This window comes from Coregonus lavaretus, assembly GCF_964263955.1.
Source record: "Coregonus lavaretus genome assembly, chromosome: 8".
Classification (NCBI taxonomy): Eukaryota; Metazoa; Chordata; class Actinopteri; order Salmoniformes; family Salmonidae; genus Coregonus; species Coregonus lavaretus.
In genome coordinates, this window is record NC_139995.1 from 9,288,483 (window position 1) to 9,303,425 (window position 14,943).

At 41.6% G+C, this 14,943-nt stretch overlaps 1 protein-coding gene across 1 annotated transcript; it reads right to left on the bottom strand.

The window, feature by feature from the left end:
- Window positions 1–322: 322 nt before the first annotated feature.
- Window positions 323–14,905, bottom strand: mybphb (myosin binding protein Hb; the record flags this gene model as incomplete). The annotated part of the gene is made up of 10 exons (XM_084166918.1): window positions 323–369; window positions 910–1,102; window positions 3,854–3,990; window positions 7,042–7,201; window positions 7,458–7,597; window positions 7,828–8,023; window positions 8,265–8,353; window positions 10,307–10,474; window positions 11,293–11,430; window positions 14,650–14,905. The coding sequence occupies 10 exons, from the start codon at window positions 14,903–14,905 to the stop codon at window positions 323–325; spliced, it is 1,524 nt and encodes a 507-aa protein (XP_084023044.1).
- Window positions 14,906–14,943: the final 38 nt, after the last annotated feature.

Below are 14,943 nucleotides of genomic sequence, written 5' to 3' on the forward strand. Positions count from 1 at the left end.
ATATGTACGTCATACCAGGACTCAAATAGACTTTGGTACATATTAAAATAAACGTTGGTGCTAAGTTTTCAGTGACAATATGGGTACATATAACTTTCTCTCCAATAAGACCAAAGTCAAAGCAAATTAAATGCCAAGATTGATTTAAGATTTTAGATTTTTAGTAAAGACATTCATCAAGTATAGTTTGTAACAAAGTGGCCTTTATTTATTGATTCACAGTGAACTTCTGAATTCAGGCCAATCTTGTAAATTGAAGCCCATTTTCCACATGAAACCTTATAAATGCCAATAAGAGTGACTGACCTATATGCATGTTCATTTACTCTTCCTCCTCCTTGTCTTTGTCAGCGTCTGCATACACAGGCTCTGTTGAGGTAAATATAATTAATTTAGTGATCATGAACCAATGCCAATATTTCCACACAGCCTGATTCAAATACAACAAATATCGAGAGCATCTACATTTGCATGGATAATGCATAAGATAAAACACCACTGAAACATAAACGTAAAAGCAGAAATACATTTGATTACAAAAGCAGTGTCTATATTTATAGATGAACTTGCTTCATACTTTGTGAGGCTTCTTCCTCGGGTAAACCCATGTATGAGAAAGGACTTTCCCACTGGGCACAGACGTCAATTCAACTTCGATTCCACGTTGATTCAACGTAATTTAATTGAAATGGCATGGATACAATGTTGATTCAACCAGTGTGTGCCCAGTGGGTTCTAAATTAAGTTATTTTTTTACATTTTAGTCATTTAGCAGAAGCTCTTATCCAGAGCAACTTACAGTTAGAATATTCCTCTTAAGATAGTTACTGTAGTTGAAACTAGGAGAAGTTGGTACTAGCAGGAAAAGACAAGTGCAATTTTTATTTTATTTTTTCCACTACTACTTACTTTTGACCTCCAGCTTGCAGCCAGTGTCGACCTTCCCCAATGTATTCTCGGCTCTGCAGACATACTCGCCACCGTCGTATGGGCCAGGCTTACGGATCTCCAGGGTGCAGATGCCCCCTGTGCTGATCATCCTGTACTTGGGGTTGTCCATGTTGTTGAGAATCATCTTGTTCTTCATCCACACAATCTTAGGCTGCAATGACATAATATGTGATTTATATGTTTCAGATCAATTGTTTACTTCAGCTTTCATGTACTTTGAGGATGTTTTACCATGCACCATACTAAAATCCTACAATGATCAGCTCATCGCAAAGGGGACATGCACTACATGGCCAAAAGTATGTGGACATCTGCTCGTCGAACATAACATTCCAAAATCATGGGCATTAATATGGAGTTGGTACCCACTTTGCTGCTATAACAGCCTCCACTCTTCTGGGGAGGCTTTTCACTAGATATTGGAACATTTCTGCAGGGACTTGCTTCTATTCAGCCACAAGATCATTAGTGAGGTCGGGCAATGATGTTGGGCGATTAGGCTTGGCTTGCAGTCGGCGTTCCAATTCATCCCAAAGGTGTTCGATGGGGTTGAGGTGGGGGCTCTGTGCAGGTCAGTCAAGTTCTTCCACACCGATCTCGACAAACCATTTCTGTATGGACCTCGCTTTGTGCATGGGGGCATTGTCATGCTGAAACAGGAAAGGGCCTTCCCCAAACTGTTGCCACATTTGGAAGCACAGAATCATCTAGAATGTCATTGTATGCTGTAGCGTTAAGATTTCCCTTCACTGGAGCTAAGGGGCCTAGCCCGAACCATGAAAAACAGCCCCAGACCATTATTCCTTCTCCACCAAACTTTACAGTTGGCACTATGCATTGGGGCAGGTAGCGTTGTCCTGGCATCCGCCAAACCCAGATTTGTCCGTTGGACTGCCAGATGATGAAGCGTGATTCATCACTCCAGAGTCCAATGGCGGGGAGCTTTACACCACTCCAGCCGACGCTTGGCATTGCTCATGGAGATCTTAGGCTTGTGTGCTGCTGCTCGGCCATGGAAACCTATTTCATGAAGCTCCCGACGAACAGTTATTGTACTGACGTATCTTCCAGAGGCAGTTTGGAACTCGGTAGTGAGTGTTGCAACCGAGGAAAGACCATTTTTACGTGCTACTCTCTTCAGCACTCGGCAGTCCCGTTCTGTGAGCTTGTGTGGCCTACCACTTTGCGGCTGAGCCGTTGTTGCTCCTAAAAGTTTCCACTTCACAATAACAACACTTACAGTAGACCGGGGCAGCTCTAGCAGGGCAGACATTTGACAAACTGACTTGTTGGAAAGGTGACATCCTATGACAGTGCCACGTTGAAGATCACTGAGCTCTTCAGTACGCGCCATTCTACTGCCAATGTTTGTCTATGGAGATTGCATGGCTGTGTGCTCGATTTTATACAGCTGTCTGCAACAGGTGTGGCCGAAATGGCTAAATCCACTAATTTGAAAGGGTGTCCACTTACTTTTGGTCTTGTAGTGTACCTCTATGAACAAGCAATTAAATGCCCCAATAAAGGAAGGAACATCACGTAGGCTTGGCTATGATGGTTTCTAGGGGTAAATGAAGCTCTTTCTTTTGATGGGTACAGATATTCAAAACACATGATGGGGAAAACTGCAGAAAAGAGGGATGCGGAAAAAAAAAAGGTGATCATTTATTTCATTTCTCACTGAAAACAAATGTTTTTCATCCATTTACAATTTATTTGTTCTCGCATTTCAAAATGAGTTCCTTGCAATATTTTATTTTGCTATCAATACTTTTGAGTTCATGTTTTGCTTTAAAGCGCCAATCCTTAATTGAAACATTAACAACTGTGTTCTGTCCACTGTTCTGGGAATGTCCAGCAAAATCGTTCCATTGTCCCGCATTTGGGATTTTTAGATATGGTCACCCTAATTTTGGTTGAAACATTGCTATTGCAACATGATAAAACCATCTTTTCACATGTGAGGAGAATAACATTATTTCAACCCCACATGTGAATCTGCAATTCCACAAGTGAAAGTGCGATTTTCATGTGAAACGGAAAGGGATTTTCACAAGGAATGTTTTCACATGTGAAAATGCAATTCTACATTTCAAAGTGAGATTTTCCCATGTGAAAATGTATATCCGATTTTCATGTGAAAGTTTTTAACATGTGAAAGCGCAAATTTCACATGTGAAACTGCAATTCATATGAGGTGAAAACATGTTTTCTCCTCACATGTGAAAAGGCGGTGTTAACATGTGAACTCTAAATGTAATACATTTAAATTTAAGCTCAACATGTGAAACTGCACATTTTATGTGTTCATTTGTAAGGGTCAGTGTAAAGACCCCCCATGATCCCCCCAGGGTAGGAATGTTATACATCTGACCCCTCCACCCCTTCCTCTCTGCCACCCACCCACTCCGGCCCAGTCGGCCAGGAGTCCAAGGTTCTGCTCAGAGGGAGACTATCATAACCTAACCCTATATGGAGCTGCATGTTCAACTCCCCTATGCCAAATGCTGCTCTGCTGTGGCGACTGGCAACCCAGTGGATCTGGTGACAGGGGACAGGCTGAGCTGGAGGCTCAGACATCAATCAATCAATCAATTGTATTTTATAAAGCTGTTCTTACATCAGCAGTTGTCACAAAGTGCTTATACAGATACCCATCCTAAAACATGCAGGAGGCTAACAAGGAGACTAAAGATTCCTCATTCCATAGATGTAATGTTATGTAATATTTGTAATAGTATATAACTGCCTTAATGTTGCTGGACCCCAGGAAGAGTAGCTGCTGCCTTGGCAGCAGCTAATGGATATCCTTAATAAATACAGTTCTGCTAGCCTAGCCTACAGGTTGTCCATTTCATTAACAACCTACAGTATTAGAGAGTTTGTAAGAGGGAAGGTTTACCTTGGGGCATCCCCTCACAGAGCACAGCAGCTTGGTGCTGTAGCCAACAGTGGTGGACCTGTCGTTCAGAACAGTGGTGAACTTGGGAGCCTCTGTGAAGTCACGCTCCACGAACGGGGTAGGTTTGTAGTCAATAACTGAAAAAGAATGAGACAAGCATGGATTAGGTCCTAAATGGGGGCAACTACAAGAAGACTTTACTGTTCCACTCGTTCTAATATTCTCTAATGTTCTAACGTGTAGGGGGACACCTTAAAAATAAAAACATGTCAAATTTGCTTTTTTCACATGTGAAATCGCTGTTTTCACATGTTGAGCATAAATTTCACATGAAACCGTATTTTCACATTATTACATTTAGAGTTCACAAGTTAACACCACCTTTCACATGTGAGAAGAAAAACATGTTTTCACCTCACGTGAATTGCAGTTGCATATTTGAAATTTGCTGTTTCACATTGTAAAAATGTCATGTGAAAGTCGGATATGCAGTTTCACGAGAAACTGTGAAAATCTCACATTCAAATGTAGAATTGCAAGTTCACATGTGAAAATCAATCACGTGAAAATCTAATCAGCAGTTTCACATGTAATAACTCCATGTGAAAATCTCACTTTCACATGTGGAGTTGCAAGTTCACATGTGAAAACGATTCACATTTCTAAATCTAATTTGCAGTTTCACATGTAAAAAACATTTACGTGAAAATCTAACTGTCACACGTGGAGTGAAATAGGCCTAGTGTTATTCTCCTCACATGTGAAAAGGTGGGGTTAACATGTTGCAGTAGCAATGTCTCCACATATGGAATTGCGAATTATTTAATGCCATTCTGTGAATAATAATTCAAGTGTGTTAAACAGTATAATTTCTTATTTCAATTCGGAGCTTCTCTTCTTCATACGTTGATCAGTGACCATTCGAAAAAGCCCAGTGAAAAGAACAGAGATTATTTCTCCTTTTTAAGATTTTAAAATTAGCACTGTCTGAGTTAACCAGTTAACCAAAGTAATTTTAACTGAAGTATTTTTGTGCTCAATTTCTGTAATTGCGTTGTCTGAAAGCGTTCAAAATGCACTGAAAACATCCAAAATACATAATCCATTTAGCTAAAAACAACAATACGATGTCAAAAAAAGTTGACTTTGAGGTTAAAGAAAGTTTGTTGATCGATTTACCTGATTTTGCTAACCGTTACTTTGGACAAAATCAAAACGGCAATGTTTTTGTAATGCTTTTTGAAAAACAAATCTTAAATTACAGCTCAATTTGAGCAAACTATGAATTTGCGATTAATCTTGATTAATCACAGCAAATCCTACGATAACGCAATTACATTTTTGTTATCGTTTGATACCCATAGTTGACAATAAAATTTGAAAATGCACATGTGAAAGTGTAACGGACATGAGTCAGTCATGTTTGCTCATGGTCACATGATGAGGTAGCGCCACCTGTGACTTCTAAATAGTGTTGGCTCTCATGGTTGAATGGTCAAGACGTTGGTATCTCCTGTTGGAGACCTGGGTTCTAATCCTGCCAGTTACAAAAGCACACATGTGAAACTTATAATATGTTGGGAAACAGGGAAACGTGTTGGAGTCATTTGAAACTTCACACGTGTCTGTTTTTCCCACATGACATTTTTTGCATGTGATTTGTTCACGTGACTGACTCATGAAAATGTCATGTAAAAAAAAAAAATTATATATATATATATATATATATATATACACCACCGGTCAAAAGTTTTAGAACAGCTACTCATTCAAGGGTTTTTCTTTATTTTTACTATTTTCTACATTGTAGAATAATAGTGAAGACATCAGCACTATGAAGTAACATATTATAGTCCCACTAAGCCCAAACCAAATGGGAAGGCATATCGCTGCAGAATGCTGTGGTGGTCATGTTGGTTAAGTGTGAATTCTAAATAAATCACAGACAGTGTCACTAGCAAAGCACCCCTATAACACCTCCTCCTGCATGCTTTACGGTGGGAAATGCACATGCGGAGATCATCCGTTCACCCACATCGTGTCTCACAAAGACATGGTGGTTGGAACAAAACATCTCCAATTTGGATTCCAGACCAAAGGACACATTTCCACCAGTCTAATGTCCATTGCTGGTGTTTCTTGGCCCAAGCAAGTCTCTTCTTATTATTGGTGTCCTTTAGTAGTGGTTTCTTTGCAGCAATTTCACTATGAAGGCCTGATTTCAAACAGTACCCTCTGAACAGTTGATGTTGAGATGCGTCTGTTACTTGAACTCTGTGAAGCATTTATTTGGGCTGCAATTTCTGAGGCTCGTAACTCTAATGAACTTATCCTCTGCAGCAGAGGTAACTCTGGGTCTTCCATTCCTGTGGGGGTCCTCATGAGAGCCAGTTTCATCATAGCGCTTCATGGTTTTTGCGACTGCACTTGAAAACGTTCAAAGTTCTTGAAATGTTCCGTATTGACCTACCTTCATGTCTTGAAGTAATGATGGACTGTTGTTTCTCTTTGCTTATTTGAGCTGTTCTTGCCATAATATGGACTTGGTCTTTTACCAAATAGGGCTATCTTCTGTACACCCCCCCCCCCCCCCCCCCCCTACCTTGTCACAGCACAACTGATTGGCTCAAACGCATTAAAATTAACTTTAAAGAAGGCACACCTGTTAATTGAAATGCATTCCAGGTGACTACCTCATGAAGCTGGTTGAGAGAATGCCAAGAGTGTGCAAAGCTGTCATCAAGGCAAAGGGTGGCTACTTTGAAGAATCTCAACTCTCAAATATATTTTGATTTGTTTAACCCTTTTTTGGTTACTACATGATTCCATATGTGTTATTTCATAGTTTTGATGTCTTTGCTATTATTCTACAATGTAGAAAATAGTAAAAATAAAGAAAAACCCTTGAATGAGTAGGTGTTCTAAAAGTTTTGACGGTAGTGTGTGTATATAAATTTATATAAAATATAAAATATATATATATATACATATATATATATATATATATATATATATATATATATATATATATATATATATATATATATATATATATATATATATATATGTATGTATGTATATTTTTATTAACATGTATTTTTTCAAATCTGTTCTTTTCATGTGATTATCTCATGTTAATTTTTTTTAAGGGACTTTTTTTGAAAGGGGTGGTGTGGAGTGTGTCTCACCCTCCTTCACAATGGTGGCTTCTCCCTTGGTCACAGCACATTCCTCACTGAGTCCACACTTATTCTCTGCAAAGATCCTGAAGGTGTAGGTGTTGCCCATGATGAGGTCTGAGATGGTAGCGTTTAATCTTGCGTAGTGCTCCAAAATGTTGAACCAGTCCTGGGCAAGAGATCATATGAGTATTAATAATATTTCAATGTCTTGTTATTATACGTATTGTACTTTCTTTTGATGTCAATTTTTTGAGTAAAATATACTGAGATGTACTTTAAATAACGTTTTTGGGGATTGTATTAGAGTACAGGGAAATTTTTTGCTGCTAAATCAATGGGAATTGTGTAAACGATACAGAAGTTGTGAATGACTCAGTATGTCATTCACTTTGACATTGTATGGTAAGGAAGGGGTTTCTCACCCCGGTCTTCTTGTCAGCCTTCTGGACAGTGTAGCCTGTGATCTCTGTGTTTCCGTTATCTTTGGGTACGGTCCACTCCAGAGCAACGTTGAATCCCCAGACATCCACAATCTTAATGCTGGCTGGTGGTCCAGGCAACTCTGTGGGAGAGCAGGCACAGCGATACATGGTTCAGTACGGGTTGCATCATTGGTATCAGTAAACTCACAACAACTCAATCACTCTCCAGATCAGTTAAGAACTGACCAGAAACAACTCCTGGCCCTAGTTATGACCAAAATATACCTAGTTTATATGACAGGCTAATGCTATGTCATCATCTGTTTAGAAATAAAAACAAGGTTGGATAGTCAAATAGAGTTTGATTTACCAATAATCTGGATGATGATAGCAGCTTTGTCCTCAAAGTCGTCCACCTTCACGCACATCTCATATGAGCCAGAGTCTGCTCTCTCTGCTTGACGGATGAACAGGATGCTGTCTCTGTCAGATGTACGGACATTGGCCCTCTTTGGGTCAAGGGGCTCTCCATCCTTTAACCAGCTAATGACTGGCTTAGGTTTACCCTAGGAAAGTAAAGAACACAATGCTGGGCTCAATCAATGGTCTAACTTCCATCTGTATGGACACATGTTATAACATCACGTGATTTCATATCATTAGTGCCAGGAGTCTTTCCTGACCATGTGAAGAACTCTAGCCCCTAGTTGTAGCCTATAGCTAGGGTCCAATTGTTTTGGTCCTGCTCAGGTCATGTGGTTTAGACAAACTCCCAGGCCTACCCATCATCTCATAATACAAACTCACAGAGAAGGGGATGACAAGGTTGATCTTCTCACCGACTTTCTTGACATACCTCTGCCTCAGGAAACGAGGCAGGCGGACTTTGGGGCGAGCTACAGACAGAAAAAAATGGTTTACGAATAATAATAATAATCAACCTGTTCAAATAAGTAAAATGACTCTGAAACTGTGACACACACTATGGATAGGACACTTCAGAGATACTTCAGAGCAAGCAATTGAATTTGTATCAGAAAGAATAAAAAAACGAATTCCTCAAAACCCACTCTGTACCTTCAGCTTTGAGACAGGTTATCCTGTACTCCAGCCATCCAGACCAGATCTAGTTTGGTGGGAACCAAACACCTGCTGAGTCTAGCAGAGTAACACTCATCAGAGCTCTAAATAGGTCCCATTTGAACTCATGCCATGTCGCAACACATGATGTAGATCTACAGTTACCCCAGCCCACAATGTTAAACAGGCTGGAGTAAGAATCACACTCAACTGTACTGTAGATTCTCCAAGACCATAGGATCCCCCACAAACACACCATTCACAGCCAATGGCTTATAGTGTTAAAACATGGATAGAATGGTTGATATTTGTAACTAACTAATAACCAAGTTCAGGAACTATAATTGCAAACCCGCTCCTATACAAACCTATGCACTAGTGCCAGCATTCTCGGCAGGAATATGTGCTGCTATCAGAAAATGTATTTTAAAAAACAACCAACCAACTGGGGAATGGGCATGGTAGAGTTAGGTGTGTTTCTCTGTGGAGTGTCCCGACTTGACGCACCTTATGCGGGGATCAGGTCAAAAGAGAACTGCCTTGTCCCCGTCAGTGTCTGTGGCATGTTTCAAAATAAACACAGGGTCCCTGGTCGTCTCAAAGGGCTTAGATGGCATACGAGACGTTAGATCCCTCCCATGTCCCCACCCTCTCTGTGTAGAGGGGACACTTTGGAATGTTCCCCATCCCCACCCCCACCCCACTCGACAGATTGCACTTGTTTCCATCACTCTTACATGGGTTGGCTTGACACCTCTCCAGCACGCATTCTGACTGGGGAGTCAACTTAATGCCAAACCTTCCGTGTTAATAGCAGACACATCCCAACAATTTTCCAAAGGATTTGTGGGAAAGTTAGTGGTCGTTCCATTGTGTGGTAAACCAGACGCTTTTTTTGGTGGACCAAAGGCTAAGTTTGACAGTGGGACTGTGGGACATGGACTGTGACACTCCTATTGGGGGACGGCCAGTCCCTATATAAGTCCTTGGGTTTCAGGTTTCATTCCCCTCCATTAAAACTCTCCATCACACATTTGCTGATCTCTCTCTTTAGGTCCCTACTTACATAAATACAGTTTTAATCAACTTTCATAAAAAAACATAGGTCTACCAATTACTTCAGCTTTCTGTTTTGATATAACTATTTTACTGTATATTCAGAAAATAGGACTAGATAAAACTCAAAATCCAGGGCCTACCACTGTGTACACTACATTCACTTGATTCCAGGATGATTGCTGTAAATTAAGAGGCTTGACTAACCATTAACAGTTATCATTGAGGAAGTCAAAAAGTAGACAAAGTAAGAAGACACAGGTGAAAACATGCACCCAAAAAGTGTTGTAGGCAGTACATTTATCCCTTTACAACTGGGGAGCTTACTCCATGCTTGGACCGAGGATCTCTACCCCCCTCTTGGTGTCAACAATCTGAGAAAGCCACAGTTGCATTATTCTAACGGGCCAGGGATGTGACAACAGTAGTTGGATATCTGAGATGGAAATCATGCTGAGCCATTTCTCCCTAGCTGTTTCAACGTCTGCTCTTTTGAAAAGCTATTTCAACAATAAAGACGGACACCGCCCACCACAAACAGTTTGGACTTGCTGTTATGGCCACCTGATAATACAATGCTGTCTACTTGAAGTCCATGGAAGAAAACCCACATCTGCTGGTTGGAAGAAATGGACCATGGCATGCTTCTGAAGTACAGTAGCTAAGTGCTGTGTGTGAGTGAAGACTCAGCCTATTGTCCAGGCTTTGCTTACCCCCAACCTCCTTGACCAGAACGGGATCGGTGATGGTAGCAGGGGGGCTGCGGCCACCAGGGTTTACAGCAACCACCCGGATCAGTAGACGGTCGCCGGTAGTCTGGTTCTTGATGACATAACGGCAGGATATGGTCAGAACCTCGTTGGCTGCTTTCCAGTCTTCAGCTGTGACAGGAAAGTTAACAAGCTTAGTATAATATAGAACTGCGGCAAGAGAGTGAACACAGTGAGGACAATAAGTATCAGTATCAGATATGGAGAATATTCAGTTCTTCACTGGAGTGAAAATGTAAACTAGAGGACACATATTTTAGTGGTGACTGAGAATCAGGGGAAGTACTTGGATGAAAGTATTGTCATGACTTATCTTCCTATCTGGACCCAAAAAACATATTTTTAAATGGATTAATTAAGGAGATTCATGAATAAGAAGATAGTATGTTCAAATTTTCCAGGTGAATTATTACATTTGCAAGGTGAAACGTGTAGTTGCATTACTTGAGGTATATTTTCTTCTCTGACATTTGACTTGAGTCTGTTACTGATCATTAGCATAAGGTTGTGATCTAAAAGCAGGCACCAGCTAGTCCATGGCACCGCCAGTAATGCCTCTGTCCTTATAGGGAGATGTTAGGTACGGTATAAATCATCGACTGACATGCAGCGGACAGGTGCAACTAATAGGTCTGACCAGCCCAAAAAATATAATTTACAATGGAATGCAGCCTCATCGTATGGTGTTAGATAAAACAAATCAATAAACATTTTCACAAGGTTGTGGTTAATTCTCTATTTTACCTTACAAGCATATCAGAGATGTACAAAATCCAATGGGACAACATAACAACATTAAAATAACTTAGTAGTCAAATGGTAGCCTGGTCTCAGATTGGTCACGCCCATGACCATAGGAGTTGGCAAGACTGCACAAACAGATCTGGGACCAGGCTAGTTAAGGGCTGAAGTTGGCTTGAATGACTTACTTCCCTCCTTGGTGATTTCCACGGTGTATCCATCCAGGCCAGAGTTGTCTGGAATGGTCTTTGGAGGACTCCAGGTGATGGTGACTGAAGTGTCGCTCTTATCCTCCACTGTCACTTCCAGGGGCTCACTGGTGGGCTCTACAGTTGGGAAACACAAACACAATTCAGACAACGCATTGTACAACTCGGACGTGAGAGGACACATTAGCCCTATTGGGTTACACAGTATCAATCAAAAAACTAAGTTATACGGCTCTAAATATTTTGGAAATGCTAACACAATTCAGACAAAGTACAACTCGAGATGCAAGAGGAAATAATTAGCCTTATTGTGTTATCATATCAATGGAAACATGGTAATAGGGCTCTACATAGTTTAGAAATGCAAACTAATGCAGACAATGTACAACTTGAAACTTGAGGACATGATATTGGGTTATCATATAAATTATAAAAATGGTAATAGGAGAATGTGTGAAAAGCTTCGTAATGGTTTGACCAATCTTTCCTCAGACCGTTGAGTTGGTTTACCTTTTGGGGGTGGGGGTGGAGGGAGGGTAGGTGCTTTGGGGGGTTCCTCTATGGAGGCCGCATCGGCAGCAGCAGCTGATGTTAAATGTGCATTTATATAAAGGTTAGAGGCAGCAGGTATGAGAGCAGTGTTCTAGAATCACTTCCATCCAATCCATTCCAATCCCATCTCTTACGGAACTCCTCTTTGTTTATCCAGCAGAGAGATGAAAACAGTCTACACCTATTCAATCTGCTAATGTACACTAGGCTTTAACTAGGGCCCGGAGTGTTCCCAGGTCAGGTCACATGGTCAGGAAAAACTTTAGAATGCCTTATATGTATACCAAACTAACTATACCTTATCATGGTCCCATATTGGAGTGGATTGGAATTGGACATATTCAGATTTGAAGGTATAATTGAGGCAGCTGCAGCAGCATCAGCTAGTGTTAAATGTTAGAGATTCATCTAATGAATTAGTTCAAATGACATAAGAGCCTGGCCCCAGATCTGTCAACTCCTATGATAATGACCATAGGCGTTGGCAAGAAAGACAGCACAAACAGATCTGGGACCATGCTAATAAGGCCCTACCTACCATGATGGGCAAAATGCCCAAATATCATTTGAGATCGTTTAGCTCTATTGAGTTAGTGCTGTTAGCCAAAAGTGATTTGCCATAATTCTAAACAGGGATATCCATATTAAGTGGCATATGATGATGAAGTCCCTTGGCTCCCTGTGGATTGGTAGTGAGGCTATTACCATCAGGGTGTGCCGCACCCTCAGCAGCAGCATCAGCCGCGGGGGTGCCTTCCTCTGCAGCAGGGGCGGCAGCTGACATTCATTCAACGTTAGAGAGATGTAAGAGCAAAAGCTGATTTTAAACATTTCAAAATATGTTACAAAATGAAAAAATGTGGCAGAATGTTAAGCTTATGTGGATAGAAAGTACCGGGACGTGAGTAAAGAGATAAATAAGTTACAGTAAAAGAGGTTAAGTAGCCTAGTCAAGACAAACATCTGTTATTCTTGGCTTTACCCTCGGCAGGTGCCTCAGCGTCTGCGGCGGCTAGAACTGCAGCTTCCTTGCCTTCGGCAGCGAGCTCGGCGGGCGCAGTAGCGGCTGGCATTAGATGTTAGATATTAGTTTGATTACTAGCCTATCGGCAACTGATATAATGTAGTTAAAATGCGCTGTAAATTCTGACATCTGTCTATTGCAATACATGCATTACCATCTGGCTCTGTGGGCACCTCTACAGCAGCTGGAGTAGCAGCTTCCTCTGCAGCAGGCTTAGCAGCGGCTGGTATTACATTTGATTAGATATTACACTGAGCAAAAATATAGATGCAACATGCAACAATTACAACGAGTTACAGTTCGTATAAGGAAATCAATCAATTGAAATAAATTCATTAGGCCCTAATCTATGGATTTCACGACTGGGCTTTTTCATCAGCTGTCCGGGTGGCTGTTCTCAGACGATCCCGCAGGTGAAGATGCCAGATCTGGAGATCCTGGGCTGGCGTGGTTACAAGTGGTCTGCGGTTGTTAGGCTGGTTGGGCGTACTGCCATATTCTCTAAAACGACGTTGAAGGCGGTTTATGGTAGAGAAATTAACATTCAATTCTCTGGCAACAGCTCTGGTGGACATTCCTGCAGTCAGCATGCCAATTGCATGCTCCCTCAAAACTTAAGACATCTGTGGCATTATTATGTTTTGTGACAAAACTGCAAATTTTGGAGTGGCCTTTTATTGTCACCAGCACAAGGTACGCCTGTGTAATGATCATGCTGTTTAATCAGCTTCTTGATATGCCACACCTGTCAGGTGGATGGATTATCTTGGCAAAGGAGAAATGCTCACTAACAGGGATGTAAACAAATGTGTGCACAACATTTGAGAGAAATACGTTTTTTGTGCATATGGAAAATTTGGGGGATCTTTTATTTCAGCTCAAGAAACATGGGACCAACAATTTACATGTTGCGTTTTATATAATTTTTGTTCAGTATAGTTTGATTACTAGCCTATAGGCAACAGATATGATGTAGTTAATCGAGCATTTGCGATACTTGACTAGGTAGTCAGGCTATCAAGTGCCTTACACCAGTGGTTCCCAAACTGTGGGGCCTTTCAAGAGCAAGTTTAAAGACTGACTGAGTTCCACCACCACAAAAAAAATTGGGCGCGCAAGGGGAGTGGCATGGGATATTCCCCAATGCTGGAAGGGGGGCCCCAAGTTAAAAAGTTTGGGAACCCCTGCCTTACACAATCACTTACACAACACGTTGCAGGCTTGTCGTCATGGAGCCCACAATGACTTCTGCAATGTCTTCCGGCCTATCTCAAAAGTATGGGCTTCAGAGCTTTACCATTATCTCTTATGAACCGATGGTTGACGAATGTTGCTTATTATTTACCAAATGATGTGGAAGAACAGACTTTCTCGAAATACATGTCATTGAGAAGGAATATTTTTTGCAGGGTTTGGCGGTGCGCAACGGGCATTAGTGACATTTTGGACTAAAAATGGTAAAGCAATTTATAGAAGGCTCTTGAAGAGATCCAGTGGCAAAGGGACCGACATAAGATCCATGACCTCCATTGAAGTATTGGGTAAAGTATGAATTCCCATTAACAAACAATGTCAACGTTTTGTTTTAGCACTCCTGTGAACTTATGAAAATGTCAGTTATGCCCCTTGCGCACCAACCAAACGTCACCATGGCTCATCCATTCAGAGAGGATATCAATGATATAATTGACAAAGTAGCCCACATGTGTTTCTGCAAAAAGCCCAACCGAAGCTCATTTCATGGAGCATTATTGCATTACCATCTGCAGGAGGGGGTGTGGGTGCTTTGGGCTCCTCAGGCGCGGGTTCTGCGGGAGCTGCCTCCACAGGGGCCTCTCCCTCGGCAGGGGCAGCTGCTTCGGCTGGGGCAGCCTCTGCCGGTGGAGCTTCGACCTCGGCAGGGGGAGCAACTTCAGCAGGATCAGCCTCAGCGGGTGCAGGGGCATGTGCTTCCTCCTTCTTAGGAGCAGGCTCTTTCGGGGCTGCCTTCTTGATAGGGGCAGGCTTCGCAGGCATGGTGGCGGTTTCTGCTACTCCCAAAGTCAGTAAGTCCT